At 44.3% G+C, this 21,171-nt stretch overlaps 1 protein-coding gene across 2 annotated transcripts in view; it reads right to left on the bottom strand.

Moving 5' to 3' along the window:
• The window catches only part of LOC106933155 (plasma membrane calcium-transporting ATPase 1-like), a 67,194-nt gene that overhangs the window by 19,451 nt on the left and 26,572 nt on the right, over positions 1 to 21,171 (bottom strand). For both annotated transcript variants that reach the window (XM_015012225.2, XM_088005871.1), the window contains exons 2-11: positions 20,528 to 20,930; positions 13,489 to 13,686; positions 12,933 to 13,190; positions 12,514 to 12,639; positions 12,299 to 12,424; positions 9,009 to 9,044; positions 4,446 to 4,619; positions 1,420 to 1,877; positions 1,108 to 1,349; positions 316 to 553 (exon numbers count right to left, since the gene is read on the bottom strand). In XM_015012225.2, coding sequence (XP_014867711.2) covers positions 316 to 553; positions 1,108 to 1,349; positions 1,420 to 1,877; positions 4,446 to 4,619; positions 9,009 to 9,044; positions 12,299 to 12,424; positions 12,514 to 12,639; positions 12,933 to 13,190; positions 13,489 to 13,686; positions 20,528 to 20,723 — 2,052 coding nt within the window. In that variant the 5' untranslated portion in view covers positions 20,724 to 20,930. The remainder of the gene's footprint in view (positions 1 to 315; positions 554 to 1,107; positions 1,350 to 1,419; positions 1,878 to 4,445; positions 4,620 to 9,008; positions 9,045 to 12,298; positions 12,425 to 12,513; positions 12,640 to 12,932; positions 13,191 to 13,488; positions 13,687 to 20,527; positions 20,931 to 21,171) is intronic.

Below are 21,171 nucleotides of genomic sequence, written 5' to 3'. Positions count from 1 at the left end.
CAGGCTTCATTTAGTTAACAGGACTGTTCTATGGCTGTGGACAACGTGAAAGAATCATATCATATTTTTGCCCTCCAGCATTGTGCGCATGTGAGAAATTTCCAGATGTAAACTGTAGCAAGCTAGCAAAGTAGCCTGCCATTTAGCTGTGTATTAAAGTGATTTTTAGCAACTACACAGCTGCAGACTCAACTGCCTCCAGAACGGAACAAAGATGTCCGGGTGCGAATAACTTTTGTTAGACAGAAAAATCTGCCTCATTACTTCAGAAGCAGCTTCTGCTGCTTTTAAAAGAGAACCGAACCAGGGGAGTACCTCGGGTCTGACGGGGTCCTCGATGCCCACCACAGCGATGCAGGTCAGCTCGTTCAGGATGTCGTTCTCGTTGTCCCAGTTGGGTTCCCCGGCCTCGGCAGGGAAGTCCCGGTACGCCACGCAGATAGTCCGCAGCCCGTCGCACGCCATCGGCTCGATCACCTTCTTCACCATCTCGTCTCGGTCTTTGGTCTTGAATACACGGGGCTGACCCTTGGCGTCTAGGATCCGGGAGCATCTGGCGAGGAGCAGAGAGAGAACGTTCAGCCAGCATGCGGGTTTCTCCACCCAACTGGAGCGCTGAGTGAATCAGTTCTCAGCCCAACCACTGCTAAGGGTTTTGTTTCTCTGACCAACAGGCGCCAAGGATTTTGCTTTCTGCTGAGTGGCCATCGCGCGTTTTATTTCTTTGCCAAAGAATCGAAAGGCTTGGTGGCGGCTAAGTGCTGTGTTGAAATAAAACACTAACAACATTTAGTTCTCCTCCCAGCCACCAGAGAGAGTTTACTTTGTCTGCCCAACTGGTGAGCGGAGCGTTTCGTTTATCTGGGCAGAGAAATGAAACGCTGCCGCCGCCGAGCGTTTTGTTTCTCTGTCCAACCGCTGCTGAGCATTTTGTTTTTTTCCCTCAGCTGCTGTTGAACTTTTAGTTTCTCTGCTAAGTGGCAGCAGTGTGTTTCGTTTCTCTGCTGGTGCCAAGTTGCTGAGCATTTTGTTTCTACACCTGCCAGCCACTGAGCATTTTGTTTCTGAGTGTTAGCTTCTGCAATCTTCCATTTGTTACATGCTTACTTCCTCAGGACGATCTCCGACGCTCCTTTGCTGTACATCCGGAAGCCTCCATCAGCGTTCCGCAGTACCGTGCTCATGGACTTGCGGGAGGAGTTGAACGTGTAAACCTTGTACATCTTTTCCTCTGGGATCTCATCTCTGATTGGCTGGTAGTCCCTCTTCAGGTCCAGCACCAGGCCCAGCAGGGCGCACTCCGTCTTGTTGCCGACATGGCGCGGGAGGCCGCCTTCCTTCTCTGGAGGCTGAAACAATAAAATGTCAAACACCTGCTCTGCTCCGCGTCTGGTTGCCGTTCTAGAGATGGCGCCTCACCAGGATCTTGGTGGTGTAGGCGGAGTTGACAGAGATGCTGTTGACCAGCGTGTCCAGCGTTCCCGGGTTGATGGCGTCGGGTTCCGGGACCGTCCTGTAGTGCGTGTCTCCGATGAACGCCTGCACCACGGTCATGCGGTTCATGGTCAGCGTGCCCGTCTTGTCTGAGCAGATGGCCGTGGCGTTGCCCATTGTCTCGCAGGCGTCCAGGTGGCGCACCAAGTTGTTGTCCTTCATCATCTTCTTGACAGAATAGGCCAGAGAGATGGTGACGGCGAGCGGCAGCCCCTCGGGAACCGCCACCACCAGAACTGTCACGCCGATGATGAAGAACTTGACGAAGTACTGGATGTAGATGGGCGTGCACTCGGCCATCCAGGTGCGGCCCTGGATCGCGAACGTGTGGATGACGAAGTAGAGGATGAGGATGATGACGGTGAGGGCGGACATGAACAGACCTGGGGGAGGAAACAGAACCAGAACATGTTATCAGTGCCGGTACCATCCCAGGTTCTTCTGAACATTCACATCTTTATCAGGTTTTTAAGAGGAATTAATTAAGACGTAATCGATGATAAATGGATTCTCAAGTTTTCTGATCCATCATATTTATTTGATTACATTAATCAGTCCCTCCAAGATTTCACAATTCTTTAAATTTTTTAAGAATTTAGAGAATTCTTTAAATTTTTAAGGAATTTAAAGAATTCTTTTAAAAATTTTTTAAAGCAAAGTCACTGATTTTGCTGTGCTACTTAAGAAATATTTGCAATATTTCATCTTTATTAAAGCTCTCATCAAAAACCTATATATAAAAGAAATGAAGAAAAACAACAAGCAGACAAATTGAACACAACCGTTTTAAAGAACTAAAATCAGAGTGTCCTCCAGTGTTTTATAAGCCTGGCGGGCTGCAGGCTTTATTCCCCCCCACCGCCAGGCTTTCTTTTTACCTAAAGAATATTTATTTAAACATACATATATGCTGAATCATAATGTTCATTTTAGACATTTATTTTAATTTATTTACTTTTAAATGTGACCAGAGATCCACTGGCTGGTTAGGATTTAACTGAAATACCAAAAATCAATATTTATTTTAAATGTATTTCAGTGTGTCTGCCTTTTTAAGCTGGTGTCTAAGTATTGCCAAGAGTGTCTTCCAATAACATAATTATTGTGTCAAATGTTTACATTTCCTGACAACTTTTAATATTTTTTAATATAGACACAGCTGGTGGACCGCTCTGGCGCCCCCTAGCACCAGGCTAAGCAAGTGAAATACCTCAACTTTGTTATTCACCACATCGATCACTATAACAGTTATAGTGATGGATAACTGTTATCCATGGTGTTATAAGTTATAGTAAAACTTATCAGATCAAGTTGAGGCAGAAGTAAGAACTACTGCCACCTGCAGGTGGGAGCATGAATCACTTAAACGTCACATAAAAGGTTTTGACAATTTCTGATGAAAATTTGCAATAAACTCACAAATCTTTTGATTTTGTATGAATTTCTGAACTGAACGAACTGATTGATATAGCTTAATGAATCTGATCAACACTACATGAGTTCAGACAGTTTGATCTTCTGCAGCTCATCCTGGCAGGTTCCTGTTGGGGCGACAACAGGAACAGAAATGATTTTAGTCTAGATTTGCCCTGTATGTTCAGAACTGAAGATAAAACTGAACATTAAATTGTCTGTTTCTGATTCTGAAGCATCCTGGCGACTTGTCCATCGTCCTGCGACCCAAATGTTTCAGTCATGTAACGGTGCATTAGGGTCAATTGAAATGAGACAGAAAACACCTTCAATTTCAGGATGAATCCTGTTCCCAATAGAGAATCCATCTAATAAAACTAAGTGCATTTTGACCCCCAAGCTCAGCAACCAATCAGCTTCTCCGCTGAGCCGTTAAAGGAACAGTCCCATATTCGTGACTGCTATAATAACCCCACAAACACAGATAATGCTCTTGAGAAACATTCCCACTTGTAATGATTTCTTTAGGACACTACTCATATGAAGAAGTGTGATTTCTATTACTAAAGTGCATTTAGTCATATTTTCAAATTTATTAAAACACCTATATTGAAGAAACAGTGGAGAAAAATAGTACACTGCAAAAACACGCTATATTACAAAGTAGTTCTTGAGCAAATTTTTTAGTAAACTTGAATTAAGACAAAACTAATTTAAAGGGAGCTTATCAGAAAGATATAAAAGCTATATTTATAAAATATAAAAGTAAATAATTCCTTACTATTGGTGAAAAATAACTAGTTCCTTTGGCAGATTATTTCACTTATAACACGGGGAAATTATCTTGTTATAAGTAAATTTATATGCCAATGGAACTATTACTTATTTACCAACATTAAGGAATTATTTACTTAACACAAACTCCTATGTCTTCCTGAAAAGATATTTGTAAATTAGTTTTGACTTATTTCAAGTGTACTAATATATTTGCACTAGAAATGAGACTAAAAATACTTGGTAAAATTTGGTGTTTTTGCAGTGTAAAATGACAAAACAGTTTTAGGAGGTTTTGATTTTTTAAGTGTCATTATTCTATTGTGACAATAATGAATCAAAATCTTATCATGATAATAAATTTATTGTGATAAATGCCCAGCCCCACTATGTGTGTGTGCATGGGTGTGTGCGTGGGTGTGTGTGTGTGTGTGCGTGGGTGTGTGTGTGCGTGGGTGTGTGTGTGCGTGCGTGGGTGTGCGTGGGTGTGTGTGTGTGTGTGCGTGGGTGTGTGTGCGTGCGTGGGTGTGTGTGTGTGTGTGTGTGCATGGGTGTGTGTGCGTGCGTGGGTGTGTGCGTGCGTGGGTGTGTGTGTGCGTGGGTGTGTGTGTGCGTGGGTGTGTGTGTGTGTGCGTGGGTGTGTGTGTGTGTGGGTGGGTGTGTGCGTGCGTGGGTGTGTGTGTGTGCGTGGGTGTGTGTGTGCGTGGGTGTGTGTGTGCGTGGGTGTGTGTGTGTGTGGGTGTGTGTGTGCGTGCACTCCTCACCAGCCTTGCCGATCTGGACCGCCAGCCGGGTCAGCTTGCCCTGCAGAACAGACTTCTCCTTCTTGGTCACATTGACCTTCTTGACCTGCTTCACCTCCTCCTTCTCCTCCGACTCGGTGGCCTCCTCGCTCTTCAGCGGCTGGATCTCCAGCGCGATGCCGTCTTGGGTCTTGGCTGGTCAGGGGGCGGGGAGGGATTTCAGGGGAAAACACGGTGAATGATGGTGAAGATGAGATGAAAACAAAAATAGGTTTAATTCCATGAAGGAAACCAGGAAAATAAATTGATGAGTTGAAATGAAAGAGAAAGGAGGAAAGGAGAGGAGGGAGCAGAGGAGATAAGAGAACTTCAGTCCGGGCTGGAGGAACACGACGGAGACCCATCAACACATCCTGCAGCGGCTCTGACCGTGGCCACGCTGCAACAGGCTGCATTTCCATAAACAAACTTCAGATTTGCATCCTGCTGCATCAGCCGGGAGCCGCTCTGCAGCTGGACTCGATCATCTGTAACCGGGTCGCCGTGGGCAACCGTCTCCACACAACAGCTCTGTGTTGCAAATGCTTTCACAACACCAAACTTTCTCACTTTTGGTTTCTTTGAATCGGAGGTTCAGTGGGATTTTATGTGACAGATTAACAAAAAGCAGTGAAGTGGAAGTATAATACAAATTTGAAAAGTGGGGAGTGCATTCAGCCCCCTTCATTTTGATAAACTTCAAAACTGAAACTAAGATCAAAGGCTTTGGATGTGCAGAGGTGAGCGATGTAGACTGGATGTTTTATCATAATATTTTGTTGTATTATTTTGATAAGGAAAGTAACAATAAGAAATATTTACTATATTTTACTACATTTTTTCAGAGAACCGTACAGCTATGACCTTAAGATGCACAAAAGCACACAAAGACCGCTGTTGAAATGCGTATTTTTAGGACACCAGTCATGTGTCAAATGTATTGATATTTATTGATACTCTCATTAACAAGCACTGCAGAAATGAGTAACATTAACAATTCCAACAGGTTTGGGGGATTTTCAATATCACCAATAATAATTTATTCTGACAATAACAAATCTAATTTCTTATTATAGTAAAATTTATTATGATAAATGAAAAACAACACGATAAAGCCCCAATATGAAGTCAAAACACAGGCACACCACACTTTTCAGATTTCTGCTGATCAAAACATGTCCACATTGAACTTTGTGTTGGTCTGTCACAGAAAAAGCATCAAGTTCAGAGGTGTGAAAACTTTCCGGGTCACCTGGGGGTTTGTTTACTAAACCTCTCTGGGTCACAGCTGACCTCTGACCTCCTGCTGAAGCACTGCTCTGACCTGCCTGACGCTGACACCTTCAGGAAAGCTTAAGAACGTGGGACATTTTAAGGTTTTATCAGAGTAAAGACGATTATTGGTTCATATCTGATCAGTTCTTGTGTTTCATGAAGAACAAAAAAATAATCAAAACAATGAAAACAAAAACAGCTGAAACCGTTAATGAAGACCTGCCTGGTTGGACATCAGAGGAGAATCCCAACCTGCAGCAGGAGCTTCTGATAATTAATCCCACACATCATCATCATCATCATCATCATCATCACAGCACAGGACATGTAACATTCCAGATGTGGGAATGAGTCGTGTGTCAAACCAGGAAGCCGTGGAGCTTTATGCACATGGTCCACTCTGACAACAAGCCACAACACTGGACTAACAGGACGGACCCACGGACCCACGACAGAACCAGGAACAGGCGCAGCAAGGCACCATGGGAAAACGCACGGCGGTCAGAGGAGGAGGCGTGTCTGACGGGGGGGAAGCGACTCCACAAACCAGATGAACTCAAAGGATCACCCCGAACAAAATGGAGGAACGACAGCGATGCAGAACAGAGAAGAGGAGGAAGAGGAATAAGAGGAGGAGGAGGAAGAAGAGAAGGGGAAAGAGGAAGAGTGAATGAGTGAGGACACGCCCACCTGGAAGTGGGGATGAGAGCAGAACCAATGCTACAGAGGTCCAGCAACACTGGAAGGGTGCAACTCCCACAAACAGGTCCACTTCAGACCAGAACCAGTTCAGAGAGGAACCAGGTCAGACCGGACCGGAGCTGTTCCCGTGCTGCTGGGATCAGTGAACCCAGAACTCCTCAGAACCCGTTGCCAGGATGACAGTGGGATCAGAGCTGATGATGCGTGAGTTCCTGCGGCATATCTGCAGCAGATGCTGCGACGGCAGGAGGCCGGCAGCAGGGCGGCGCCGCAGAGGAAGCCGGACATGTGTTGGATTGCATGGAAGATGGAGGACAGTTGGCGCATTCTGGACGACGACCCGATGACATCATCACTGCATGCTGTCAGACAGGAATAGGAGCGCGGAGCCTCAACCCAGACCTGATCAATTTATCGTTTCAGAATTAGTTTTTATTGTTTCGTTTGATCTAAAGTGGTTCAGATCATAGAGAGCTAAACGTTTCCATGTCCACGATATGCAGCTTCATCTCTCTGTGGAACCAGTCCCAGGTCCACTAGACTCCACTGTTACTGGTTCTGCTGCTGGTCCATAAATGGTTTGGAGCTGAAACACTTTGAGTTCCTGGTCTGTAGGAACCATGCAGAGTGATCTGCTGACTCTGCACTCTGGAGCCAGAACCAAACAGGGTGAGGCAGCGTTTAGTTTCTCTGCCTGAAGGCCTGAGATGTCCAGAACCTGCTGATTCCTATAAATCAGAACTGAAATCGTGTTTTAATGTAGAATCAGACTGATAAATGGTTTGTTGGACCTGATCAAACACTGAAACTGGACACCGGGACTAGCGCCGCGTTTTAACATTTGTTTTTAATGTGTCGGGTCACTTTAAGGCAAAGCTGCAAGATTTTAGTTATTCTGCTAAAATTCAGCCTCTTGCTTTACGCTTCGCTTCGTCCAGCAGGTCTGGATCGGCTGACTGCTGCCGGAGGCGTGGCCTCTGGCGAAGTAAAAAACAACTGGATCTGATTTTACCCAAGCTAACGTTGGGCCAGTGTTAGGTCAACCAGGAAGGAAGCTATGCTAATGAAGCTTAGTGAAAACTGCTGGAGCAGGGCCACAACATTTTACCCAGAAATAAATATGTTAGACATTCCTCTTTATCTGCCTTTCATTTAATTTTAGTTTAACCCAGGAACCAAACACCAACCCTGAGCATTAAAGGTTCTGGTAACTCTAAGTTCATCATCCTAACAGGAAGGGTCACAGAAGCTGCTCCTCCATGTCTGATCATTTTACATGAAACCAGTAAAAGTAACAACATCAAAACGATTGGCTGATGAGAGGTTACTTTTATTTGTATCCAACAGTTTCCTGATGAAACCTGTCAGTGACTAAAGCTGCAGTAACTTTTATAACAAATATATTTTTTTACATATTTGTTGAAACGGTTTCCATGTTGTGACAGTCTGGTATAAGACAGATAATCTATGAAAAAGTCAAGCTCCTCTGGCTTCTCCTGGTGCTAACTAGGAACAACCAGTCAGAGCCTGTCAATCACAATCTTGTGGGGCGCTGCTCATCCTTCATCCCACGCCTCCCTTTGTTCTCTGCTACTATACAGCTTTTCCCCATCAGCAGATCCTGTTATGAGTGCTAATATTAGTTAGCATAGCCACCAATGATGGCGGATAAGCAGATTTCCGCTAACAGTGATTTGTTTCTCCACCATTAGCACATTTAGCAGTGAGTACATGAGATTGATTGTCAGCGCTAAGCTCTTCCTTCTGGCTGTGATTGGCTGTTTTTGGTCAATAGTAGCTCAGGAAGGAAGTGGAGGAGGTCAATGTTTTCACAGATCATCTGACTCATAAACCGAAGCGACATGGAGACAGTTTTAACAAATATGGAAAAAACATGTTTTTATAAAAGTTGCATCTGCAGCTTTCAGTTCCTGATACTGATCCGGTCCGCTCTTTAGTCCCACTGCTGAACGGAGGGTCAGCGGTCATAACCAACTTTACCATTATTATTATTCTGATGATGAAGATGAATCTTAAACCTCTTGTTTCATCAGGACTTTATGTTATGTTTTGACATTAATCACATGAGGGAGAGCAGCTGGAGGAGGTTCCCCTCCATGCTGAGCAGATGCTGTATCACCTGCTGGTGGCGGCTGACTGATTAACTATTATCATTTTTGTTTATGACAGAAATCGCACCGATCTCCACCAACCCAGGTGATCCGGTCCGAACCGTCAGCCCACTACAGAAAACATTACTGATTCTCTATCACACAGGTTTCCCTGCTGCCTCCTTAAGAATCAAGCTTTTAGTACATTCCCACCGCTGTGGTGGTTACCACGGCAACAGTGGCCATTACAGGTGAGAGTTGCACCCTTGGACAGGTAAAGCGAAGCAAGAGATCGTCCCCTCTAGACAGCAGAGAGACAAATGGGTTGGAGACTCCCGTCCTGCTGCTGCTGGGAGGGAGGAGCAGTGAGGATGACAGTGAGTGAGGAGTGTGGGGGAACAGGTGGATGAATGGAGGGGGGAGGGGAGGGAGAGAAGTGGATGGATGGAGGGGTTACCTTTGTTGCGATTTTCGGGGGGTCCTTGTTTTTTACCTGTTCGGACAGAGAGAGAGGGCGGAGTGCTGATAAGATGGCTCAAAGGAAAGATCAAATCAAGCTGAGGGAGAACAAAATTCAAACTGATCAAACCCACAGGTGTGTGTGTGTGTGTGTGTGTGTGTGTGTGTGTGTGTGTGTGTGTGTGTGTGTGTGTGTGTGCTGTGGGCGGAAATGGACGCATCAGAGGAGAGAGACGCCGACATCCAGCAGTACAACAACTGGTGTTGGAGTTGGTTCTGGTTCTGGTTCCAGGTCATAGCTACTTGATATCAGAACCCTCTGTTCTGTTTCGCCAGGTTTCTGCAACCTGACGGCCATTTTTATCCATAGTTCTGCTAAATAAAACTCATTTACAGCAGCAAATGTTGCATCAATTTTTGAAAAACAAATTCACCATGAGGAATTTGTTGTAATTTTATAATTAGGAGAATTTTAAACCTATTTTTAGGTATAAAGATAAAGAAAATTAATATTTTCTAATTTATATTTTAGAAAAAATATGCTAAACACGCACAGTTTCCAACCTTATGACAATAGTTCTAATATTAAAACTAGTTTAATATTCAGCAGAATGATTCAGAAGAATCATTCTGCAGTGGAATTTTACAGCAATTATTCCATGAAAAAACAGAGAAACCATCAAGACCTGCATTGGCTACTATATTTAAAAAAATCTGTGGTTTATGTATTGTTAGCCAAAGTTAAGAGCTAATGGGAAAGGTCCAAAGAGTCTTTTGTGTGTCAGGTTTCAGACCCCTGTACTAATGTAAGAACTGAGCAGATAAAAGGCTGATCAGAAGAGTCAGAGTGAGATCGCTGGTGTCATGAAGGACCTGAGGGGTGTTTTTATTGCGAAGGGAGGTTCAGGCTCAGGGTGTTTCTAAGAAATGAGAGGATGTGACCCAACATGAATGAACCTGTGACTGGTGCAGCTAGACGATGCATGTTATTGTTTATATGCGCACAACGCTGCAGAGCAAAAAGACGACTCATTAATTTGCCATCATAGAGGCGCTGCCGCGGTAGAACAATTTACAAAATGAAACCTGGAGACTTAGGTATTATTAATTCAGTGCAGAAAAGGGAATATAACTCAAAACCACTCATATTCTCCTTTTTTCTCACTCTCTGTTCTCTCCCACATATCTGTTGCCACAGCAACAGACTGACAACAGCTCCACTAGTGTATCAGGATTCAACACCAAAATACACGCAAACATTTCCCACACAAAGAACAGAACATTCAGTCCTTTACTGTGTAATGTTTCCAGGCTTGATGTTTATTTTGTGATTATTAATAAGTGATTGCATGAACATTAGCGGTGGTTGATTAGCTACCACTGCTATTAGCTAAGCTAACACAGTGGTGGTTGAATAGCTAATTCAAACATCTGCTGTACTGATGATCTACCAGAGTTGGTGTCTGGTTGCCTTTTTGTTAACTGAACTGAAACACAAAGAATTCTGCAGTCTATCTGCATGCTAAGGATGTCAAAGTCAAGCTAGCATAACTGTCCCTCTCTCTTACTATTTTTTATCTAGATGAAACTTTTTCCTGACCTTGTTATCTAGTTGTCATAGTGCTGACAATTAGTAGCAAAACATTGCGTCCCCTTTTCTTTTATATATCACAACTACATTTATGATTTAGCGCATTATGTTGACACCTTGAAGCTAAAGATCATGCTAGTCATTGTTGGTGAACAGTTTTTTGACCTCCAGCAGGAAGCTGGGGGGGCGGATTCTTCAACGGGTCTATGAGGTCTGCTTTGTGTTTGATGTCGTCAGGATCGGCAGCCTGGTCTGGATCAGACTCCGACCGGAACCAGAGTGCAGTTCTCTCTCTGCTGAGCGTCCGTTCAGCCGGCTCAATGAATTTCCTGACAAACTCAAACCTCAGCTGGTAAAAGAAACGACCAGAAGGGACAAACTGAGGAGGTGAGGAAAGGGGATTCACCGTGATCACGAGCGGATCGTAGCCGGCCTGGTTGGAGACCAATCTGGGACTCTTTAAAACTGACTGAGCAGCAGATCGGTTCAGTCTCCAGAAAGCAGCAGGAATAAATGAGACCATGACGTGGAGCAGAGGAGACTGTCCAGAACAAAGCAAATATCCACGTCTCCTCTGGACAGTAAACCCAGAAACTCAGCATGAACAGCCACAGAGAGACCTTTTATGTCTTTCAAAGTAGAAAAATGATTTGAAATTCTCTTTGAACAGGTCTTTAGGAGAACCTGACTGAATCCTTCTTCAAGACCAGGGATGCTTTCTAAAGCAGCAGGACACTGACTGAAGGACTGCCGATCGTAACTGGATAAAACAGGAAGTGAGGACGAAGAGCCACCTCTCAATACACAGATCATCTCTGGAGAAACCCAGCATCAGTGATGACCTTAAAGGAAGGAAAAACATGAAACTGAGGGAGAAAGACTGTTGATGCCCCGGCTCATCAGGGGATCAACAAAGTTTGTTGTGATAAAGTCGATCAGGAGCTCTGATGTCTACAGACCTCAAATAGGAGACGTTCTTCCTCTGCGTCTGAACTAAATGAAGGACAGTTTCTGACTGCAGCTAAGGCCGCAGCATTCACACCATCCCTGTTCAGTCAGCTTTATCCAACTCCCGTCCATTTTAAGTCCAGTTGGTTTGGGTCAGTGTGAGTGCACAATCCAACTCTGTTGTTGACCAAAGAAGTGAACTCTGATCCGCCTACAAACCTTGGTAGGTCTCGGTTTGTTGAAATGAACTCTGGTGCAGCTTGAATGCATATGTGAACAAAAAGTGGACTGGAGACCACTCCAAAAGCAAGAAGTATACTACAGCGCAATGCATTCTGGGTAAATACAACAAAAACAAAGATGCTAGGCCAGCAGGAGAAATGGCTCATGGTCTGAATATGTGGAGAAAAGTGAGACCTGCATAAATCCAGCCTGGCTCATCATATCAAGCATCCCAGCTGCTGAGTGCTGATGGCTGAAACAGAGTAACTAACGTCCAGTTTGTTTGACTGAAAGGTTCTGTAAAAGTTCTGTCTCCAGACTCCACATCTCTCTGGTCTCATTTATTCGCTGATGCTTGGAGACGACAGTTGGACCCCTCAACGTCTCTCCTGAAGGACAGCAGGAACCCCTCCCACCAACACAAGCTCAGTGGAACCGCTCAGAACCTGACGGATCGAGCCTCCAGGCCTCCAGCCGACCTATGACCTTCCACATCACACCTCTTGTGCTTCCTGTCTGAGTCTCACCTTTTTTGACTTTCTTCTCGTCGTCGTGCTCACTGGAGCCCAGCAGGGTGAAGATGATGCCGGTCTGGGAGTTGAGGCCGACGGCTGACACCACCATCCTGCCCGAGCCTTCCATCACATGAGTCCCTGCGGACCGGTTCAGAACCGAGTCGTTATTCTGGCCGTGATCCCGCTTTCTATTGATCAGTAGATGAAAGTGGACCAGAACCACTCACCGGACAGCAGCATGGGGTCTTTGTCCAGGGACTTCCGGACCTGATCCGACTCTCCGGTCAGAGAGCTCTCATCCAGCTTCAGGTCGTTGCCTTGGATGAGGATGCCGTCGGCGGGAAGCAGGTCTCCTGCAGGAGGGGTCAGAGGTCAGGGCTGCAGCTTGCCAAGAAAACTTATTGGAATAATTTTGATTCAGTAACTTTGAAAGAGTTGCTTTACATGTCTTTGATCATTGTGTTATATTTAGTTTTTCATTTTAATCAACTGGTATGTAGGGACAGGTTTGGTGAATTAGCCACAGCTAATAAACAATGTGATGAACAATCTATGTTTCTTGCATTTATCCCTATTAAAGACTAAATAAAACCAACTCAAATAAAAATAAATAATTTATTGAGCATAATCATTATGAGCCACTCACCGTACTTGATCTGAGCGATGTCTCCCACCACGATCTCGGCCACGGGGATCTGGATCACCTGGCCCTTGCGGATGACGGTGAACTTCTGCTCCTGCTCGATGCGGCTCTGAAGGCCGCGGAACTGCTTCTCCTTAGACCAATCGTTGAAGGCCGTGACCAGAACCACGATGATGACAGAGAACAAGATGGCGGCGCCCTCGATCCAGCCGGCCTGCGCCTCTCCCTCGTCCTCCACGCCGCCCGCAGCCTGGCCACACGCTGACAACCAATGAACAACCAATGAACTTGTTTCCATGGAGACAACCTCCAGGTTCTTCTTTATCTTGGTAACAACAGGTTCTAAGAGTTTATTTTTGTTCATTCTAATTAGAAATAGCTAATATCCTTGCTGGCTTTCTGAAGGCAACATTCGCAGTACAGTGGCTGCTGATGCAGAGAGACGTCAACTATTAACCTTATAAGTTAAATTCAGTCACAGTAATAACTTTAATAACAATCTAGTTAATGATACCACTAATATAATCAAGCAGAATTTGATCAGAGTGTATAGTCAGACCTTCAGCATTGCCCCCTGGTGGATGGTAGAAGGACAGGCCCAGGGAGATGATGGCGGCAATCTCCAGGATGATCAGTGTGACGTCCTGCAGGGCCTCCCACACCAGCTGCAGGAACGTCTTGGGCTTCTTGGGAGGGATGAAGTTCTTCCCGAACGCAGCGTGGCGCTTTTCTAGATCGGCCGGGTTTCCAGACAGACCTGCAGAAACAAACAGTGCAGACATTAGTTCTGATGATTCTGGACAATTGATGCAGTCTAATCATGATGGAGTCTCCGCAAGTTGGCTTGGAGGCGGGGCTCTAGCGGGACGGAGACGGATCTCTACCGGGACGGAGACGGATCTCTAGCGATCTCCATCTGCTGGACCTCCAGAGCCAATAATCCGTCCCGGCCCGGTTCCTGGTCAGGCCGGCTCTCTGCTGCTAACAGCAACAATCAGATCTCAGAGTGGGTCAGAGAACCTGCAGAACCAGAGGTCCATTCCTAATGGTTCCTCCACCAAATTCTGGGACCAGAACCTCCCTGGCCATGCAGATGGAAACTTTAGAGATGGTTCAGAGTATGGAGATCCGATGAGGTCGAAGATGGTTCAAATGAGGTTTCCTGACTTTAACCATTAAAATACACTCCATGAACCTAAATGACGGCGCCGGGTCCAATCCGTACCCGGGTTCTGCACTCAAACTGTTGTTACTAAACTGCTGCTCTTCAGGTTGTTCTCAGTACTTCAGATTCAGACAAGAAATCTGGAGATAAACTGAAAAAAAAAGATCCTATCTGTCTTTTGTTTATAGATTATCATCAATTTCCTCGAATTTCCCTTTAATTATATATGAACTGGAAGCTAATGGAGACCTGAGCTCTGGGTTCTGGGAAACGATGAAAACAGCAGAAGCTAAACCATGAAGGACTGATTATATATGTTTATGGCGTTGCAGTGAGAGCAGAGCAGCCTGTCCATCAGTCAGTCAGGCTAGCCTGCAGCCTGTCCATCAGTCAGTCAGGCTAGCCTGCAGCCTGTCCATCAGTCAGTCAGGCTAGCCTGCAGCCTGTCCATCAGTCAGTCAGGCCAGCCTGCAGCCTGCTGCTGAACAGCCCTCTGAGCTTCCTGGCTGACATGCTGCTGCAGATCTGAACTATGATGGCTTTACAGGACCAGGAACATTTCCAAATAATCCAGGGAAACCTTCTTTAAGACAGCTGACTGGCAGTGCACAGCAACAGGTGGGGGAGGGTTGGTGCTACAATATTCTATGAGGCAACCAGCTGCTGGAAACTAATCCGCTCTATCAGGAGAAAAAACTGAAACTGAAAGAGGAATTTCAACTTTAAACCTCAGTTTAAAGTTGAACCCCAGACACGATAGAACCCGGGTCTGGGAGCCCCAGACCCGGGTTATTATTATTATATAAGATATTTTTAGTGCAAATATCTTAGCAAACTTGAAGTAAGACAAAAATAACTTACAAGTAACTTTTACCAAGACATAGAGGCTTGTTTTAAGTATAAGTAAATAATTCCTGAATATTGATGAAAAAGTTCAAGTTCCTTTGGCAAATTATTTAACTTATAACAACACATTTTTCCCATGTTATAAGTTAACTTATCTGCCAATAGAACAAGAACGTTTTCGTAAACAAGCCTCTATGCTAACAGTTACTTTTAAGTAAGTTTGTCTTATTTCAAGTGTAATTTTTGCACGAGAAACTAGACCAAGATTACTTGGTAATATTTTGGTTTTTTGCCGTGTATTTATATAAAGTGCTTCACAATAATTACAAAATTGTAGATAGATAAAATAAAAAATATATAATAAAATTGTAAGTAAAACAACAACAACAAAAAAAAATTAATTAAAAACCAAAACATACTTCATTTCAGAAATTTCCCAAAACCTGAATCAATTAAGTACTCATTCTTTCCCTGCTTTTTTAACTGGTGTTGGAAACAATGAGTTGTCAGCCTGAACTTGCAGGGTTGCAGTCTGGGTGATGCCACAGGCAAAGCTCTGTCACCTCTAGACTCTAACTGGTTTCAGCCAACAGAAGCTGGTCGTCTGACCTCGGCGCTCTGGGTGGGTGGAGGGCAGATAAGAAAACTTAAAACAGGGAGCCAGACAAAGGTGTGCAGAATGGGGCTGATAGACGGGCTGCAGCGTTTTTCACGCTCTGCAGTTGCTGCCAAAAACTCTGGTCAAACCCTAAATACACAGAATTGCAATAATCTGAAAGTTATGTAATAAATGTGTGGATATATCTCTCAAATTCAGGCTGAGGAAGATAAGATTTTATCTTGGCACAGGTTCTCTGCTGGAAGAAACTGGCTTGGATAAGAGCGCTAATATGATTATCAAATTTAGACAGAGGATCAACCATCACACCCAGATTTTTCATTTTATTTATTGTTTCTGTTGTTTTCTCTTTAATCTGGGGTGCTTAAGTGTTAAATGTTCAATAGAATTTAAAGTTTATTAATTTTTGACAATCTGTTCTTGTATTTTTATGTTATTACCATAACATTACTTGAAAAGGCTCTCATAACACCAATGTTATTGTTTATTGCAATAACTTCTGGGACAAATTATCATTCAGTAGAATATGTTATCGTGACAGACCTGGTTCTGAGCCATCGGAGCGGTTCTGTAGTGACGGACCAGAACCAGAACCCAAAGAGGATGTGGGAGGTGAATCTGGTCAGGTGATGTTTGATCATCATCAGCTTTAATCGATCGTGTTGCTGCAGCAGCTCAGCAGCATCGGGTTCGTCACCGACAGTCCAGCTCCCGTCTGAAGGGAGGCTGTAATGAGGCTGGCAGGACGGATTTTAAAAATATCCCAGCAGCTGTCAGAGCGTTGCTGATCGATGTTCAGAGCCGGTTTGATCATCTGAGGCTGAAAGCTGCTGTCACTGAGCAGCACAACCAGCTTCACACAACCTCCTCTGCCTCCTGTTCCCGCTCCAGGTTCTGGTTCTGACAGCTGCTCAGCGTCCCACAGGAGACCAACATCTCAGCCCTGAGCTGAAGCTGCAGCAGCCAGAGATGCACCGATGAGATATTATTATCTGTTTCAGGTATCAGTCACAGTGTTCCTGATCCATGAGGGCTAATCTATTCTGTATTATTCTATGCATTGTGCTCTGAGCGACATCATGGCTTATTATTTATTCTAAATTATATTTATTACTCCTAATTGCACTTTCTGAACCATTTGAAATAAGATTTGTTTCCGTTTTATTTTTACCGTTTGACCAAGTTAGTCAAACTATTGTTTTAGTCTTATTTGTTACACTGGCTTTTATTCTCCTAATTAACTGTTTTTACGTGTTTGACCGCGCTGATGAAGCTGTTGGTGTATTTCAGCAAGCTGTTCTGGTGCAGAGTTATGAATAAATTAGTAACTCACTACATTTATGTTTGTGTTTAGAAAAATAAACAATTAAAGTCAATGCAGCTGTTTTACTGTAATGGATCGGAATCAGTCGATATCAAACATCACATATCGGCGTCAGGGGTGAAAACAATGGATCCCAGACAGCAATGGGTTACTGGTCCGACTCTGCCTGGTCGGCCTCTCCTGTCCCGGTACCGACTGGGTCAGAACCAGACAGAGACACCATGTTTCCTCCTTCATCTTTGAGCTCCAGTTTCTGTCTTTCAGTAAAGTCAGAGGACGAAAAATTAAAAATAAGCTGAAAACGTCTCAACTTCTGCTGGAAAAGATGGTTAATCATTCTGTAACCATCCTGGGTTTTTTATTTTTGCATAATTTTAGTTTTCTTAAGGTTTTCATTTGCTTTTTGAAATGTTATAATGCAAATTCTTATTTTTTTTGCTCCTGACTCATTCAAATGCATTTTTAAAGTAATTGTTCATGTTGCAGAAATTACAATCTGTGGCATTTTTCACGAGGTGAAACTGCTTTTCAGAAGCTTTAAATCTAATTATTAGTGAGGGGAAAAGACTCAACATTTTGGTGAATTTTTAATCAATAACTGGGTCAGAATCAATTCTGCTGCCACTGAAACTCCCACTCAGGAACCAGGGGCCCAAAGGTCAATAACCAACTATGAACAAACTATTTAAAGAAACATAATTTCCATGCCTGTAAAACACCGGACCGGTTCAGTCCAATCTGAGACTTTTCAAGATGAACTCTTCTCAGGTAAAACTGATAAAGAACCATCAGGTGATCAGCAGAACCCAGTAGAACCCAGTAGAACCCAGTAGAACCCAGCAGAAGCAGCCTCCTGGACTCTGATGTCAGTCATGAAGAACCGGATCAAGCCATGAAATGATCTGGGTCACTTCCTGTCCTGCAGTAAAAGAGTGGATTTCTGACCCAACAGCCGATTCTCAGCATCTACACTGAAATATCTATGATTAGTCCTGCTCAGCATTTATCCATTGATCAGTTTCCATGGGAACCAGCTGGTCTCCATGGAGATGAGGCCACGCTGCTGCTGGTCAGATCTGCAGCTGCCACTGAACCCGGGATTCTGCTGAGAGCTTCTGAGGAGTCAGTATCTGATTTGTAGTCAATGACTCAGAGCAAAGCTGATTTAATCAGTTAAAACTAACTTAAAATGTTGTCATGGAAACAGTAACACACAATAAAAATACTCATCTCTGAAAACAAATCCTTATTAATTTTTACTCAGCTTTATTTTTCCATGAGTCATTGTAAACATGTGATGCATGCAGTGACGAGTCGTCAGCATATTTTGTTACATTTAAACATAAACTGCTGTCCTTAAAGGTATTTTGTAATTTTAAATAAATCATCTCTTATTTCTCCTCCTTTAATTTTGTTTTTGAGATAAAGGATCATTTTAGCTTTAATGGGCTCTTGGTTTTTAATTGTTGAATCATTTTTTTTAACTTTCTTTTAGAATATTTAGATGATGATATGTTTACTTTTTAAATGTCTGACCCACACCAATCTGCTGGGTGTCTCCAACCTCTCCAGCTGAAGGTTACTGAGGTCAAATACAGTTTGATGAAGAGAGTTATCTGTCACATGTAAGACATTTACTACTAGTATCCTCCCTGTAGAACCTCAGCCTCCATGTAACATAGCCATCCTATTAAAGCTGCTCTCTGGTGCAAAAACAAGAATTTGGTTTGTTTTCCTGAACAATACTGAAGCGCCTCAGTGCTAACTGTGATGCTAACTGCAATGCTAATGCTAATGCTAACTCTATGAGTTTATGAAAAACAGCCAACATGTCTGGATCTGGAGTGTTTGCTGCTCTAAACCAACTGTTTGCTCTCCAACGTGTCAAACATCTGCAGACGTTCGACATGAAAGATGAAACTTCTTCTCTGACAGCTTCAGACGTGCCGGATCAGACATGCTGAGATGAAAGCTGTGCTGCTAACAGAGACAACAGCAACCAGCTGCCATCTTCTCACCTGAGTGACACCACAGCCAGTGTTCCTTTGTCCTAAAATAGCAGCTTATTTATAGAAGCCATCTTTAAAGCCTGTCACCATGAAACGATTCCTGCTGGCTGTTTCTCAACATGCTGAAGGTTCAGTTTAACACAGAGCGGGCTCACAGGCAGAACCCGGACCCAAAGCGGGTTAGAACCCGGCTCTCTAAGGGGACATAGCGGTCCAACCAGGAACACCGACCAGACCAGAGACATCTGCAGCTCCCACATTCATGTAATCTGTTATTTCACTTTTAGATTCAGTGATGTTTAAATATATTTTTGTAAGACAAAAACAGAAAAATAATTAAAAAAATCTGAATATTTCTGCATTTCTGTAGATGCTCTTCATCCTGATATTAAACCTGCATCACAACAACCTTCATAATTTTGTGGTTTTATAACATTTAAGTGATTAAATGTCATAAACATTTGATTCTGTTGGAGCAACTCGTTAAAAGTCCACATCAGCTCTGATGAAGCAGGAACTGAGTCATCAAGGCCGTTTATATAGGAGGTCAAAGGTTAGGCCCATAATTATTCATATTCCTGGCAGCTCTGTTTATGTGACGATTCTTCTGACTGAATCAAAAGAAACAGGTAAAAGCAGCTGTAAGGATGACTGGAGAGGTCAGAGGTCAGATTCAACCCCAACACGTTCCCTGAGGGACATTTCCTACCAGTGGGCGCAGATGATCCGTTCTGACCCGGTTTCATTTGTCCTGAAGCTTAAGCCCCGCCCCCTCCAGTATCGGCAAAGCGAATCTAATGAAGCTTCTGTCATTAAAGGAGTAACTTCGACTGTCCTCTGATTACTAAATGGAGCAGAGCAATGATCGGTGGAGCCATTAGGGGAACGGGCTGGAACTAATTTCAATCCTGGAATGGACCCATGGAAACGCACACACACACACACACACACACACACATGCACACACACACAGAGACAAACCGAGGGATCAAAGGCTGAAGGAGGGAGGAGTAAACAGCAACATGTCGGCCATTTTCTACTCTGACACAATCTGGTGCTCTGGGGTCGGGTCCGTTTCCTCTGAACATGTCAGAACATCTGGGAGCTTGGTGAGTCGGTACCAATCCGTTTCTGAACCAGAACCATAGACGGTTCTGCTGGTCGTTAAACCAGACCTGCAGGTCAGCAGAACGCTGCTGCTCTCCAGGTCTGGTTCTGTCATCGCCTCCCTTCCCGGCTCACGCCAGCAGCAGACCCACCCACAAGTAGAACCGGTCTGGGTCCAGAACAAAGAGGACCAATCAGAACCAACCCAGGTTCTACTCCTTTGCTGAGTTACAGGAGAAGGTCAGTTTATTTGGTTCTGAAATTATCAAGAAGCTACTGGTTGCTAGGATATGCCAACATCCTATAATAATCCATTTTATTATGAAGCTACATGTTGCTAGGAGATGCTAACATCCCATAATAATCTAGTCCTGCTTTCCCACTGAACCAGTCTGGAGTAAAAATGGTTCAGCTTCCTGTTTCTTCACGTCAGACAGAAACTGGAACCAGGACTCGAGTCTCAGACCACGACTTCCAGTCCAGCCTCTGGATCCTGCCCACAGAACCGGTCCTGATTCTGGTTCCTACCTTCGATGGGCGAGGTTTTGAGCTTGCGGCAGATGTTCTGCACATCTCCGTGACCGTCCTGGATCTTTCCGACAGCCTCGGCGCTCCGCAGCTCCATCAGGCCCTTCAGCTCCTGCATGCTGATTCCGAAGTCACCGTCATGGCCGCCCTCGGCCACCGAGTTCCCCGGAGGGTGGTCGGCTGTGTTGTTGGCCATGTCGGTGCCACTGGCGCTCCTCCTCTGTCTGGGCTGGCTGATGGGTTCTGGGTGCGGTCGGTTCTGGCGGGTCGCGGTTCTGGACTGCTAGGGTCTTCTCCCCTCTGGAGGCGGCTGCAGGAGACGAACGCTGAGCTTAGATCCAGGCGTGGACAAGCATGCTCCCTCTGATCACCATGGAAACCAGGAAGTAAACATGTTGCCACTCTGCAGAGAAACAGGAACAGATTTAGAATCCCAAACAGCAGCAGAGATCAGAAGTCATTACAGACCCAGAACCATCCAATCAGATCCTCCAGAAAACCCAGAAAATCCTCTATTGGGTTTCCAGAGTTCAGTGTGACGTCAGCACACACAGAGCCGCCATCTTGTTTGTGTTTCTATTATTTTCCACTGAATTCAGGTCGACTCAGAACAAATGATTGGAACAAAAGTCAGTTTTTAAAAA

This window comes from Poecilia mexicana, unplaced genomic scaffold (assembly GCF_051168715.1).
Source record: "Poecilia mexicana isolate PSO_F unplaced genomic scaffold, ASM5116871v1 scaffold_5, whole genome shotgun sequence".
In the NCBI taxonomy this organism is placed as follows: Eukaryota; Metazoa; Chordata; class Actinopteri; order Cyprinodontiformes; family Poeciliidae; genus Poecilia; species Poecilia mexicana.
The sequence above is the reverse complement of the archived record's forward strand: the minus strand, read 5'-3'. Positions and strand labels throughout refer to the sequence as shown.